A 14,474-nucleotide genomic window follows, 5' to 3' on the forward strand; every position below is an offset into this window, starting at 1 on the left:
GTGAAGAAGAAGAAGAAAAAAAAGAGGGCTCCAGTCCCACATGTGCTTTAAAATACTAACAACGCCCCTGTCGGTTCTCCTGTGCCCAGATGCCTGTGCATGAGCGGTTTTTTTCCCCTCAGGAGGATTACATAAACACTAAAGAAAGAGAAAAAAAAACACAGAGCAACCCATCTGATAGTGCTTTAACTGAGGTCTCGTGGTTGGAAGCAGTGGTGCGGCGGACAGCGCGTTTGGTTTTCATTAGGTCGTCTCGACGCTGACCCCCTGCCCCGAGTGCAGCGACGTGAATCCAGCCCGCTGGCAAGGCAGGCAGGCGTGCTGCTGAGCGGAAGAGAGCCGAGCAGAGCTGATGTGCAGTCTGCACTTTTCATTACGCGGTCCGCAGGCTGGACTGCGCTCCCGCACAGAGTGACAGAAAGCTCCACGCAAAGTTGCGCGCGATGGGCATGAAGTAGCGCCGGCGGGCATCGATGGTTGGACCTTTCTTCGCAGACAGACGCAAATACTTCCCAAAGTGTGACAGTGCTGCAGCCATGGTGAGCTGTGGGACTCCTGGAGGTTTACGCAGCGGTGACTGGTGTTCCGCTCCTCTGCTGACCGCTGCGCTGCTCAGCCTTCTGTTCGCAGGGATGCATCTCACCACCGCGTTTCCCTCCTGGAGGTTAGAGGTATGCTGTGACCACTTGGTGACCCGGAGGACTCGGAGCTAGAGCTGCGATTTAAACTAATTACGGCGCTGATTACTTTTTCATTAATTTTTTTTTACGACATATTCTGTCTGTCTAATTGTTCAAGATAATACATTTCCCAAAATAATCGTGATTTTTCAGAAATTTTAAACTAAATATTAACTTTTAAAAGACAGCACTGGTACTACAAAAGATTCTGAGTGCAGTAAAAAGATTTTGTTTAAAAATGGACTAACCTCTTTATGTGGAATGTCTTGAGACTTCTAAGGAGCTGGATAATTTCCTGCTGTCTTTTATTTATTTATTTATTTGCTTACAGTTTATCATAAAGGACTTTAACTGGTATTAACTGTTCAGCCTAATCACTACCAAAAGATGGAATCATTTAAAGTAATGGACATCAGATCTAGTTAAAGTTCAGTCCAGTTGACGTTAGATGAATACCAGAATTGGTTTCGGCAACCAAGTGGATCCTTGTAAGGTAATGTCTTCAGTGAATAGGAAAAATGTGTTCCCCTCCACATTACTTCACTTCTCTCCAGCCACCCACTGTGATGAAGAGCCTGAGGGACAGCTTTGTGTCATTTCCTTTGCCACACATTCTTATTAGCTGTCACTCAAGAGAACTGCTGCCTTAACTTTTATTAGATAAACTGACAGCATAAATCCGGCATGTGAAAAGGATTAAGTCTGCTGTGTATTGCAAAAGTATTTGCACCACCTGAAGTTTTTTTTTTTTTTTTTCGTCTCACTTCTACCTTACTTTTAAATTTGATTATTGGGTTGTTCTGATATAGACTAACTCAGAGAATTACATAGAATGAAAGCTGATTCATGGCTTTCTTTTTCTTTCTTTATTTTAGCAAGTAAAAATATGAACAGTCTGGTGTTCATATGTATTAAGCTACATAGACCTATCCCTTTTTTAAAAGAATGCTTTGCACATCTAGAGACTGATTTTTTTTCTTCTCTTTTGTCAAATATTCTTTACAAAATGGCACAAACTCACTTAGATTGAGTGTCTGTGAACATTAATACGCAAGTCCTGCCACGTATTCATAATGGGATTTAGGCGTGGGCTTTGACTGGACCATAAATCTGCTTTGATTCAAACAATCCCACCGCAGCTGTTGTATTTTTAGAGTTGGTGTCTCCTCAACTTTTATCAGCTTTCCTGCCTTTCTTGAAGAAAATCTAAAAAAACAAAAAAATAATTCACACAGCATGATGCAGCCACCACCATATTTATCAGTGGGGATGATGTGTTCAGGATAAAAGGAAATGCTAGTGCTCCACCCCAGACAGTGTTTTGCATTGGTCTTATCTGACCAGAGCATCTTCCTACATTTCTTTCACTGCTTGTGGCATAGCCATAAAGGCTAGATCTGTTTTGCTCTTGGCAGGGTTGAAGTTGGTGAGAGGGTTTAATATAACTGAATTCAATTCAAATCCAAAAATATTTTATTGATCTCAACGGGAAATTAGATGTTGTGAGATGACACGCTTGTCAGATTTATTTGTTCTAAAACATTTTTGAAAACCATATAAATTCACCCTTGACTTTATAATTATGGTTTGATTTGTGTTCGTCTATCCCCAGAAAACCCCAGTGGAAAACGTTTAAGTATGTGGTCGTAGCATGACAAAATGTGAGAAAAACAAGCCCAAAACTTTGCAAGGAACTCACATGTACATCATTCAACAAACAGACTATGTTTTTAATTATATTCAAAATGCAGCATTTGCTGAAAAAAAAAAAGAAAAAAAAAAAAAGGATTCTTGTGTGTGTGTTGGAGATGAGGAATGAAAATCATAATCCCTTGTTTAGTAGTTTGAGGCTAAGCTATTCCAGACTCCATCTAGAGCCCTCAGAGACGTCTCCCCGCATGTTTTGGTCTGCGAGTTAACTCACGGCTTCGAGGTTTAGTCTAGAGAGAGCCTACTTCGGTCCTCGCAGTTCCCCCAATTCATCTTCATTTGAGCCAAAGCGTGAGTATCGATGTGCAGTGACACGGCACACGGAGAGAGGGAGAGAGCCGCGCTGGCCTGAATGCATCAGACGCCTCATAAGTCACTGAGTGCATGACTGCGGTGTGTCAGCGGAGGTCAGTAGAGCATATTGGGGATGTAATTTGGAAGAAAAGGAGCATTCTTTGAAAGTCGAGTGAGAGACGTTATCAAGTTTCCCAACAGAATGCGCCTGCCTCTGTTTCAGTATTTTGGAAAGGAAGCAATATATTACTCATGACGGGGCGAATCCGGAACAGGATCCAGAGGATAAGGCGTGGAATGCAAAATAAAGGGTGCTCTCGTTTGCATTTGCCATCTAGTTTTACCATTTTACCCCAGACAGGTACGGCTACAAAACAAGTTGGGCCAGGTGAAGTTTTTGACTTAACTCCATGATGACGTAATGACACACATGAAGAAAATGTAGTATTTATCATAAAATAAACTGTAGTTCTGTAGTGAGACGAACCTTTTCTGGGCTTTTTGCTTGTGAAAACATGCCTGATGTTTTTTAGAATGCTGCTGGTCACGCAGAAGGCATTGCACTTAATTCAATCCGAATGCAACTGGTAAGCTCCATTAACGCTACGTTAGTATACAAATAAGACAATTTCACAGCATTTACACAAAAACATTAAACTGAAGTGTTAACCACAATTCAATTGCATTTACGCGAAACAGAAAAGCAGCAATCCTTCCAAGTGTTGCTGAAATAATAAAACACTTCACAATGTAGCCTTAATGAAAGCGATGGGTGGTGCTCGTCTTGATTCCACATTGTGACTCCTTGTGTTTTTCACAGCATATGATTCTCCCAAATAGTGGAATTTGTGTTTCTATAAGAAAGGGAAACGATGTAGTGGCCGTCTGTCATCCAGCTCACCACCAGGTAATGGAGCGGGAATCTAAAATAAACATTGATTTAAAAGTCACCAATGGAACAAATCATATTGATATCAAATTTAGCCAATAAATGCCAGACTTAGGTCAAGTCAAGTTTACTTGTGTGGCACTTTTCAGCAGCAAGATGGTTCAAAGTACTTTACATCATATAGTCACCAATTATCAAACATTTTGTCAAATGTCGTCATCGAAACCATCAAGCAAATACTTGTTGATCAGTGTTCCACTTACGACTAATCACAGGTGTGCTTTAAGTCTTGATTCGAAGGAACTCAACGTTTCACCAGTTGTGTAGTTTTCTGGAAGTTTGTTTCAGATTAGTGGTGCATCGAAGCTGAATGCTGCTGCTCCATGTTTGGTTGTGGGGATGGAGAAAACCCGAGTGGTCTGGAAGGTTGATAGAACAACAATGAATTTGGGTACGCTCATGCTGAGAGCAGCATGTCCCTCGCATTTGACATGCTGCAGTCATAAATGGGTGTTTTACTGGCAACTGCCAACGCCAGACTCATCCGTTCAGTTGCCAAATGAGTCATGATTCATTGCTCCAAAGCACATCTCCACCGCTTCAGAGTCCAGTCCAGAAGTGCTTCATACCATTGCTCCCAACATGCTGCACTGCAACTGGTGATGTAAGGTTTGGATGCAGCTGCTCTGTCATGGAAACCCATTGCATGAAGCTTTTTAGTCACAGTTCGAATCTGAAGGCCAAATAAAGCTTGAAAGTCTGTCTACTGAGTCTGGGCAGTACGCGCCTCGGCATCTGCTGATCCCACTCTGTGATTTTAAGTGGTCTACCGCTTCAAGACTCGGTTGCTGCTGTTCCCAGTAACTTCCACTTTGTTATATTACCACTTACAATTGACTGTGGAATATTTAGTTTGGAGGAAATTTCACAAGTGGATTTATTGCACACATGACATCCTATCACGTTACTGGACTGAAATTTACTGAGCTCACGAGCAACCCATTCTTTCACAGGCGCTTGTTGAAGCAGTCTGCATTTTGTTGTGATTGGAGTACCCAAATTCAATGATGTGGAGGAGCGGCTCAGTACTTTCAGCAACATTAGTCTACGAGACCATTGGAGCCAATACAGTATTTGATCAAGCATCTTCTTCCCCCATTAACTATTAGATCCACTGTGTAGGGCTTGAGGGAGCCGGAGTTTACCTCCAGCAGTAAATGAATGAGAATGGTGGCAGACCCTGGTTAGACCACCTGTTGATCAAATGGGAACAGGCCACACAGAGACACACAGGAGTCACTGAACATTTATGATTTTTTTTTTTTTTTACAAAACAAAGCACCAGACCACAGGCTTTAAAAACTATGAGAGAATTAAAACTACAGGTGGTATAATTTGGAGTGTCTGTAACTCATCCCCACTTTAAATGCCTTAAACGCTTCATAGCTTCATTTCTTAGAGATGGTTTTGCAGAAAAAGTATTGACAATCACACCAAACAGATTTCGTCCAGACAATTGCCATTGTTTAGCAGTAGCACCTTAAAGGGTTAAAGGTTGTGTTAAAATTTTAAGCAGTTATCGTCTACACAATCTTAATTTAGTGTAATTCCAGATTAGGTGTAGATGGAGGTGGACATCTATAATCCTGAAAGAACTCCAAATACTGTAACACTGCTGTCATTTTATGGAACTGAACTCCTCAGTCAAAGAGCAGAGCAAGTGGAGCTCTGTGCCCATGACTGATCCAGCTACAGACCGATCCACCTGGTCTGTCAAGAGTCACTCTCATCTCATCGGTCCATGAAACCTTTGACAAGTCTGTCTTCAGATATGTCTTGGTCCAGTCTTGATGTTTCAACTAGTGTCCTGTTCAGTGGTGGTCGGGTTTCAGCCGTCCTTACCTTGGTCATGTCTCTGAGCTCTGACCATCTTGTACTTCTGGGCCCTCCAGGCAGGTTGCAGTTCTGGAATATGGCAGCACTGGAAGATAACGGGATCCCAGTAGCTTCACGTTTGATTCTTCTCAAATCTTTCTCAGTTAATTTACCTCTTTTTTTTTTCTCAACACGTTTCTTGCGACCCTGCTGACTATTAGCAGTAAAATATCTGATGGTTCTGTGATCACGCCCCAATGTCTTAGCAATTTCAAGAGTGCTGCATCCCTCTGAAAGACTTTTTACAAATTTGGACTTTTCAGAGTCTCTTCAATCTCTTTTTTTCCCCATTTTGCCTGAGGAAAAGAAACTGCCTAATAATTATGGTTGATCTCCTTAGGAACCACCCTCCCTCATTAAACTAAGCATTCAAGTTTATACAGCTCGGAGTTGGAAAATATGCATAAAAATGATGATATGGTCAAAACTAATAATTGTGCACACAGTGTTCATCAGGCAGAAATTCTGACCGGAATGCTGTTCTCTTTCTTACTAAATTTCATGACAGGTTTGTTGGGTGCACACCACCTCCTATTTACATGTCCTATGTAATAAATCATCTTATTGTAAGCTAAAAGATTCTTAAGTAGTGATCACATAAACCATACCATGCCATGGTGCTTTTGAGATCAGAGTTGCTTTAACCCTTTCGTGGTCTTAGTGCGAGAGGAGGAGTGCACTAAATGTCACGGTTGGACAATGAGGAAATTGGGGGAGATCGTCAGTTTCTGAAAAAACACACAAAAAATAACTGTAAAAGCTCACACAGGGTCAGTGCAAAGAGTAAAAAACTTGTGAGGTCTACATGATTCCATCTCTTAAGATAGCAGAAGTCCACTTTAGTCTTGGACCAACTAATCTGAATGACACTGTATGAAGATGCAGATCCAGTGGAGGCTTCCAGCTGCATTGGAACCCACTGCACCGTTAACAGGAACCCACTGCAAAGTTTCTGAACTAGATCTTTAATACGGCATGAAGTCGAAGGTGCTCACTTCGACTTCGAAGCCAAAGTGAGCACTCTGTTCTCACTTCGCAATCTGTAATGTGAAACATTAAAGGTTTTTGTTTTGTCCAAGGAAGAAGCTCACACCACCATGTTGGTCATCGGGATCCGCAAAGAGGCCCGCTCACAAGTCCTCCACCTGTCCAGGAACAAGCGATACACCCTGACCCCAGAGCAGCTCAAATGGGACAAATTCAAGCTAACTTATAAGTATTTACTCACACACTGCTCCCTGACTAGCACAATTAAGTAGACAAGATACAAAGACTTTGAGGGCAATGACACTAAGACCAAAGTGGAGGAAGAGAAAACTAATGGGACACAGTTTTCATGATCATTGCTCTATTTATAACAATGCAAACATTTGGAGAAAACACATCTGTTGCATTTCATTAGCAAACTACTTCCTCAGACAGCCGCAACATTTAGGTGAACCCAAACCTGAATGTCGGCAGACCCTCAGCTACATGCTGCTACTCGTTCAGTGAATCTGGCAAGCTGGTAAAAAGGTAAAACAGACCAATCTGTTGGACACGTGCTGCCAAATGTTAGCTAACTTAGCATTGGTTGCAGGCAGAGTGAGTAAAATTGGATGGCTTAATGGTCTTTCTTTGTGTGACAGAAAAATACCCAAGTATTTGCACTGTTTTCTCATGTCTCAAGTAAAAAAAAAAAAAAAACTGTAGGAAGTTTGAATCCCGTTAGGAGTGTCGCGGCCTGCTGCAATTAAAAAAAAGGGATGTTGCAGTCATGGTCTTGATCGGTTTGTGAAAAAGTCCTGAGATTTCTGAGATCATCATGTCTGAGACTGACATAAAAAACAAAAAGTAGAAATGTAGTCGAGATTTAGACGAGACTTAAATAATGTGGTCTCCACACCGGTCTCGAGTGCTACACCAAACAAGCTTATTGCAGCTTGCAGAAAGTGCTGAATAAATACAAATTTCCTCGAAGCAATGCACATACACCACAGCCACGTTGGTTTTAGCGGGATAATACAAATACTTTCGTCTTAGTCAAAGTCTGCCTTTGCAAATATTCAAAACATTTCTGAAGGTACTTAAATCTGACATCTGTGGATGTGGTTTAAAGAAATTGTTTATTCCGAATGGAAAGGCTCGCCATGTTTTTCTCATGCATTCCAAGGCACACTCTGAGTTATCCACCAAAAGTGGCTCTACATCACCGCCATGCTTAACTATAGAAAGCTACTGTAAAATTGTCAAGCTATTTGGATCCTGCTGTACAAATTGCTTTGAAGGAAACCCTCACCAATGTTTACGTCCTCCGGCGTCCTCAGTCAGCCCATAAACCCTTCAGTAAGACTGAATTAGAAAAGCTAATACAGAATTTCACCAACTGCGATGATCTAAAACTCCCTAAGACTACAGACAATCTGATTAACACATAACCCTCATTAAATGTTCCTGCACAGATCTAACCCTGGCTGAGATACTCTAGAAGATGAAGTAATGGAGCTGTACTCAGCAACACTTGTGGGAATTTGTGTGCTACTGAACAGTAGCTGCTGTGTTTTTCTTTTTTTTTTTTTTTTTTTTTTTTTTTTGCCGACTCCTCAGCTGCAGAGAGGAATGTGTACAGAGAGCAGCACTAACGGCACGGTGCTTCCCAACAGGTTGCTGTCTTTTCCTACAAACCTGATAAATGCCAGCGACACGCGTCGAGGCATTGCCAGGGCTTTTGGCCTGTGGAGTGACGTTTCCCCGTTCTCATTCAGAGAGGTGCCAGCTGACGAGGAGGCAGACATTAAGATTGGTGGGTGCTTGCTCTTGCCTGCATGCTGCTGTCTCCAACAGATGTTGCTTGGCACCCGGGTCCAGAGTTCTGCTTTGCTGTTGCTTTTTCTTAAATTGCTGTGTGCCGTGACTGGGGTACAAAGCCTATATTCAGCATGATTCGTAATTCTGCAAGAAGAAGAAAAAAAAAACTGTAAATGCTTGACAACTTCCATAGCAAAGCGGTGTGAATTATGCTTTATTCGTACTTCTGGGACTAAACTCAAGAGCCCAGCATAAATTGTCAGTGACAAGAAGAGGCATGGTTGTCATCCTGCAGGATGAGGCTTTAGCAAAGCGCTCTCTGTCTTTGGTAATTCATCATTTCCCATCTGCAGTCTGCACAGAACAGAAATAATGGGGTGAGGGCTTCCCTCCTGGACTCAGAGGTATGCATTCTTCTCTCTGTCTTGGCAGGATTCTACCCGGCCAACCACACGGACTGCTGGCAGTCCTACCTGCACCACTGTTTTGACGGTATCACGGGTGAACTGGCTCACGCCTTCTTCCCTCCAACAGGCGAGATCCACTTTGACGACCATGAATACTGGATTCTGGGAGACATGCGCTTCAGCTGGAAGAAAGGCAGGGATATTTATTTTTTTGTACCCACAGACAATTAGTCACGTGAACGACAACAGCAGTTATGTTCGCGTTGCAGGGGTTTGGCTGACAGACATTGTCCACGTGGCAACGCACGAAATCGGCCACGTCCTCGGACTCATGCACTCCATGGATCCGAAGGCTATAATGCACCTGAACGCTACTCTGACAGGACGCAAGCGGATCACGCAGGATGAGGTCTGGGGTTTGCACCGTCTCTACGGTACGTTTGTTGTTCTCAGGTTTGAGAGATCCCTGTCGGAGCGAGGGGTGGGCTGGTGTGGTGTAGAGCAAGGTTTTAGAAAGTTACCATATAAAGTTGTTGAATATTTTCTATATTACCATTTTGGCTAGTACAAATGGTGTCATTTACTCAGTTGGGAAAATTCAAACTTATCAAAGAAAGAGAGACTGAGACGTCTGTCTTGCATAAAGGGATAATGCCTGAAAAATGTTTAATCAGAGACTGAAAAGAGTCTAACACTGATGCTGTGGCAAGCTCATATGCTAGTCAAGACAGGTGAGCGAATACTTTTGGTAACATAGTGCAAGTGGTTAGGTGATGTGAAAAAAATTAATAATAAAACATTGACAGCACTGCAATAATTGCACGTGTACTCAGTACCGACAGAGCTGAACAATGAATATAGTTTATGCTTAGTGAGTTTGCAGCATTTTTTTAAAATGTCATCCTTCTAAATCGACGGTATTTAAATTTTAATACTAAAACATTTAAGCATTCACTTTAAGCTCTGTTACAAAAGACTGAACTGTCTGAAAAGGCTTAGACAGACAGTCGTGGCAAGAAAACCAAAGAATCACTTATTAAATCACGGTTGGCATATTACAAATTACATATTTGTAAAGCAGCGGCTTATAGGCTAGTTAAAAGAGGAGATAGCCAGACTAATTAGTATGGACGTTTTTCTAGTGTCAATCCGTACGAGGCAAAAATAACAAACAAGTATAATGTTATGCAGAATAAACACTTATTTGCTAAATGAAATAATTTATTTTTATCAGTAGAAGGAATCATTCTTCTCTTTCTGTTTTAAATCAAATAAGTTATTGTTAATAATTTATTCCTTTAAAATCTATTCATGTAAGATGCACCTGGACTGCGATACACCTACACCGGGTTGGTAATTCATCTAAGATGGTCTAAAATAACTAGAGCCTAAGCAGTGTGTCCAGTTTTCCAACAACATGAACATCTCCTACATTAGAAGCACTAAGTTAGTACCAAGTAGTGCCTGGTAATAACTTGTTTGGAAGAAATATTCGATTTCCTCAGATTGCCATCTTTCACCTGGTTTTGCACGCAGCACATCTTATAGAACTGATTAATCATCGCTGCTGTTTTAAAAACCAGAAAGAGAGCTGTCTGAGATCTGCAGTTCAAAATCCCAGCTCAGCTGTCAGGAGAGATTCAACCCTCTTATTAGTTCAAAAATCTGCTGGGGCTGTAGGCCAAGAAAGGGAAGAACATGAACAAAATGATCAACTTCATCTGTGAATGACAAGAAAAGCTGAAACATTTTGTACTCTGATCCTGGAATTGGAGGAATTACACCCAGATAAACACTTTAAGAACTGGTCAAATAACACACCGCGACTCATTTTTGGATCGGAACCAAAGGGAAAACAGACCACCGAGTTTGTCTTTGACGCTGACAGCCAACGTGGCATTAATGCACATTGTATAAACTCATGAGTCATCATTAGTGTGTATTACAGTGACTCATTTTTGTTGGCACAGGAAACTGATCGTGGATCCAGCTTTTCTGTTTTTTGTTTTTTTTTGCCGCTGACTGAGAACTGCTGTCTGGTCCCGCTCCTCCTCAACCCACCCTCTAACCTCCCCGCTCTTTCTTCCAGGATGTTTGGATCGCTTATTTATCTGTCCTTCCTGGGCTCGGAAAGGCTATTGCGACAGCAAGCGCAGGCTCATGCAGAGGCACTGCCCTTCCAGCTGTGATTTCTGTTACGGTAAGGCAGCAGAGAGCAGCAGTAGCAGCCCGGGGAGAGGAAAAAAAAAAAAAAAGAAGAGAAAGCTTTCACAGCGTAAAGAGCTGCTGTGAACCGTTTGCCAATGGAACAGCTGGAGCCAACAGGTCCAACCTCACAGAGCTGTGATGGAGTTTTTTCAAGTGTGATTTAAGAGGGAATTAAAGTATATTTCTACTGAAGGAGAAGCCTTTCCTCGAGGCTCGGCGGAGTTGGTACCTGTTGGCTGCCGCCCAAGGGGACCTGCTTCGCGTGCAGGCCACCACATCAGCAGCCTGAGCGCCTCTTTAGGTTTCGCTGTGGGATGCTCTGCTTGCACAACAGGAAACGGCCCCTCTAAACTATCACGACCCTCGCATTTCTTGGCTTTCCAGTGGGTTTTGTCAGCGACGGGGGGACAGTTCGGAGACAAGCGCGAGGATACGATTTCTGGCCTGCAGGAATCTGTTCCTCATTGTTGATTTCAGAGACGCTGTACGGCTGTGGAAAATTCCAGAGCGACTCCAAACCGCTGGAATTTCAGACTGTGGCTTGAGGGTTAGAGACGCACAGGGTCAATTGGGATTTTTGCAGCATTAACGAGAATGAGGGGCTCTTAAGCAGCCTAAGAGCTGATCACAAACTGCTGTGTTGTGTTTGTCAGAAGCCAGATGGGAGATATTATAGTGACAGGAGCAGCACATCCCCGACAGGTCAGCATCACTCTCTCAGATGAGGGTTGGATCATGACATTTACAACAATCGGATTTTAGTAGAGGTGCTTATCGGGGACAGTTTTGTATTTTTATATTACGAATGGAACTGAGATGAATCTGTTTTTTCATAATATGTCTTAATAGTATTGGGATTTAGTGTGATAGACCAACACAAAGGTCCGTATATTTGTGAAGTTGAAGATTCCCATCTTCTGTTTTTGACTAATTTAAATTTAAGCAACATGCTGAAACAAAATGCAAAATACATGAACACTAGGGGTGTAAACTATTAATTGACTTACGGCTAATTGTCGAATGGTTTATTAGATTAAAATTAGCTCCAGTCGATTAACTATTGACGTTCTTTAAGTGTTTGGCCAAAGGCAGAAGGAGCTGCCGGTCATCCTACTGCAGATTTATCCTGTTGATAGAAGAATAAAGCTGGCGGGGGCATACCAGACCGGGAAAGAGAAATGGTCCAAACAGAAGCCAGTGTGGGATGAGAAATGCTCTTTTTGCGGTTCTGCTTTGAAGTGTTAACACTCGGCAAACTCCTTATGTCACGCCTTAGCAGCGCCGATTCGGCTTGGTGGAGCAGCGTCAGTTTCTCATTCAAAAATTAGTGATGTGCCACGACAGAAAAGTGGAGGACGCAACAGAGAAAAACTGTAACATTTTTTATTTTTTTTAAACATGACTGCAAAAAAAAAAAAAAAAAAAAACAGGCTGATATTGGGGTCTGTCGTGAGTTGAAGATTTTCATGGAGGGAAGTTTTAGCATTCTTTCAAGACTAACCACAGACACTTATGTATGAACATCTGTCTGTTAATGTAGAATTAAGTGTTTCACATATTTATTTGTTTTCATTTCTATTCAGCAATCTAAGAGATTCCTGTTTTATTTTACAAATGTCTAAATTTAATAATAAGAGAAAACTACAATTTCCTGTTTGTCCACTCAGTATTTAATACAGCTGACACATAAATAATGTTAATTGTTTTTATTTAATTTTGCATTTTGTGAAACATTCAGCTCTTCATGCTGCTGAAAGATGGTTGGCCCTCTGGATTTCCAGAGAAATCTCAGGGTTTTTTTTTTTTTTTTAAATGACCACTTATCAATTAGTCCTTAGTTGATGAACCCTGCACTAACTCATTAACCAGTAACTTACACCATAGAGTCTACCTATGTGCCATTTAATGGTAGTAGAAATACAGCTGTTCAGATCATTAAGCAAGCATGATGGAGACTAGAGAACATGGCAGACAGCTCACAGATAAAACCGTAAAGATGTCTAAATCAGGATTAGGTGGTAAAACAATATCCAAAAGTTTGAATGTCTCACCAAGCAGCACTGCTCAGTCCATTAGCCAGAAATGGAAAGAGAATGGCACAACAGCAGACGTGCCAACAGCTGTTCACATAAACTGAAAGTCTAGAGCTAGAAGAGGATTATTCAGCCAAGATGTGATGAAGGTGCAGAGGTCCACAGCTAAAGCTAGGACAATCTGTTGACAGGTCGAGTATTTTTTGTGCAGTCCACAAATCTGGCCTTTATTGAAAAGGAGCAAGAAGAAATTTATTGCTGTAATAAAACTGGGCTAAATTGATTAAAAGATCACTAGTGGCTGCTGAAGACTTGATACTGCGGGTTGGAGGTTTTCCGTCTGACGTGGCCATGACATGTAACGTACAGTCAGTCTACAATGGTGTGGTTTACATCAAACAATATTTGCATAAGAATGGCCCAGTCAAAGTCCAGGCTGTAAATTGAATCAAGAATCTGTGGTAAGATTTGAAAATTAAAGTCACAGAGCCGCTTAATCCAGAGAAGAATGACCATCAGTGGCCATTCCTCTTAAGATCATCACTATGATCGTAAAAGACCTGCAGCTGGAATATAATAATAATAATAATAATAATACACTAGAATATAAATGCAGACTAAACCCCTGGAGATAGACACCAACACCTAACGACGGGTGGATGGAGGATAAATGCAAAGTTTTCAGAAGTTTCTTTGTAAACATTTCTAAATAAATAAAAAAAACACATGTATGTTTGATGTCTTTTTTTATAATTGTGCTTTGTGTTGCATCGATTTGTCCCATGAAATCCCAGTACGAATGCTGAAGTTTGTGGACGAAATATGCACAAGTTCAAAAGCTCAGAATGACAGTTTGCTATTAGCTGCTCTCATTAAAGGAATAGACAAATTGATTGGACGTCTTCATCCTTTTTTTTGTGTTCATTCCCGTTACAGAATTTCCTTTCCCCACTGTTGCCCCCACACCCACTCCACCTAGGACCAAACACAAGCTGGTCACTGAGGGAAAGAAGCTAACTTTTCGCTGTGGGAAGAAAATCGCATCAAAGAGAGGCAATATATAGTAAGTTCATGTGACGCGTTATCACTTGTCCTATAGCTGCGGTGACGACACGGTACTCGAACAGCGTCCGCCTTCTGTTTCAGCTGGTACAAGGACGGGGAGCTGCTGGAGCACTCGCACCCAAACTACATTTCCTTGAAAGACGATCACATCACCATAGTGGCCAACGCCATCAACGAAGGCACGTACACTTGCATCGTAAAGAAAAGGGACAAAGTTCTTACAAACTACTCATGGAGGGTACGCGTGCGCTTCTGATGGCCCCGAAAGCCGCAGAGCACACAGGACTCTATGGCACATATTTCAATTTAAAAAAAAGAAAAAGAACCTTATATCATCCATAAAACCTGTCTGCTTTTCATCACCATTTTGTAAATCAATTTTTGTACATGCAAATAATAAATGGTTTATACTACCCAACAGTGAATGTGTAGTTGTTTGAAACGACTTTAATTTTATTGGAATGGT

At 41.7% G+C, this 14,474-nt stretch overlaps 1 protein-coding gene across 1 annotated transcript; it reads left to right on the forward strand.

Annotated features, from left to right (window-relative positions):
- Positions 1 to 87: 87 nt before the first annotated feature.
- On the forward strand, positions 88 to 14,426 carry mmp23ba (matrix metallopeptidase 23ba). Its single transcript, XM_015033077.1, has 8 exons — positions 88 to 671; positions 6,588 to 6,724; positions 8,151 to 8,290; positions 8,728 to 8,895; positions 8,972 to 9,136; positions 10,792 to 10,902; positions 13,880 to 14,006; positions 14,090 to 14,426. Exons 1-8 carry the CDS (start codon positions 474 to 476, stop codon positions 14,262 to 14,264), a joined length of 1,221 nt encoding a protein of 406 aa, XP_014888563.1. The 5' UTR covers positions 88 to 473; the 3' UTR covers positions 14,265 to 14,426.
- The last annotated feature ends 48 nt before the right edge of the window (positions 14,427 to 14,474 follow it).

This window comes from Poecilia latipinna, unplaced genomic scaffold (genome assembly GCF_001443285.1).
Source record: "Poecilia latipinna isolate Pla-1442-1.1 unplaced genomic scaffold, P_latipinna-1.0 Scaffold257, whole genome shotgun sequence".
In the NCBI taxonomy this organism is placed as follows: domain Eukaryota; kingdom Metazoa; phylum Chordata; class Actinopteri; order Cyprinodontiformes; family Poeciliidae; genus Poecilia; species Poecilia latipinna.

Coding starts and splice junctions, on each gene's coding strand:
- mmp23ba (XM_015033077.1), top strand. CDS start 474: ATGGTTGGACCTTTCTTCGCAGACAGACGCAAATACTTCCCAAAGTGT. Junction 6,725..8,150: donor AAATTCAAGCTAACTTATAA/GTATTTACTCAC, acceptor GCTTCCCAACAG/GTTGCTGTCTTTTCCTACAA. Junction 9,137..10,791: donor GGGTTTGCACCGTCTCTACG/GTACGTTTGTTG, acceptor TCTTTCTTCCAG/GATGTTTGGATCGCTTATTT.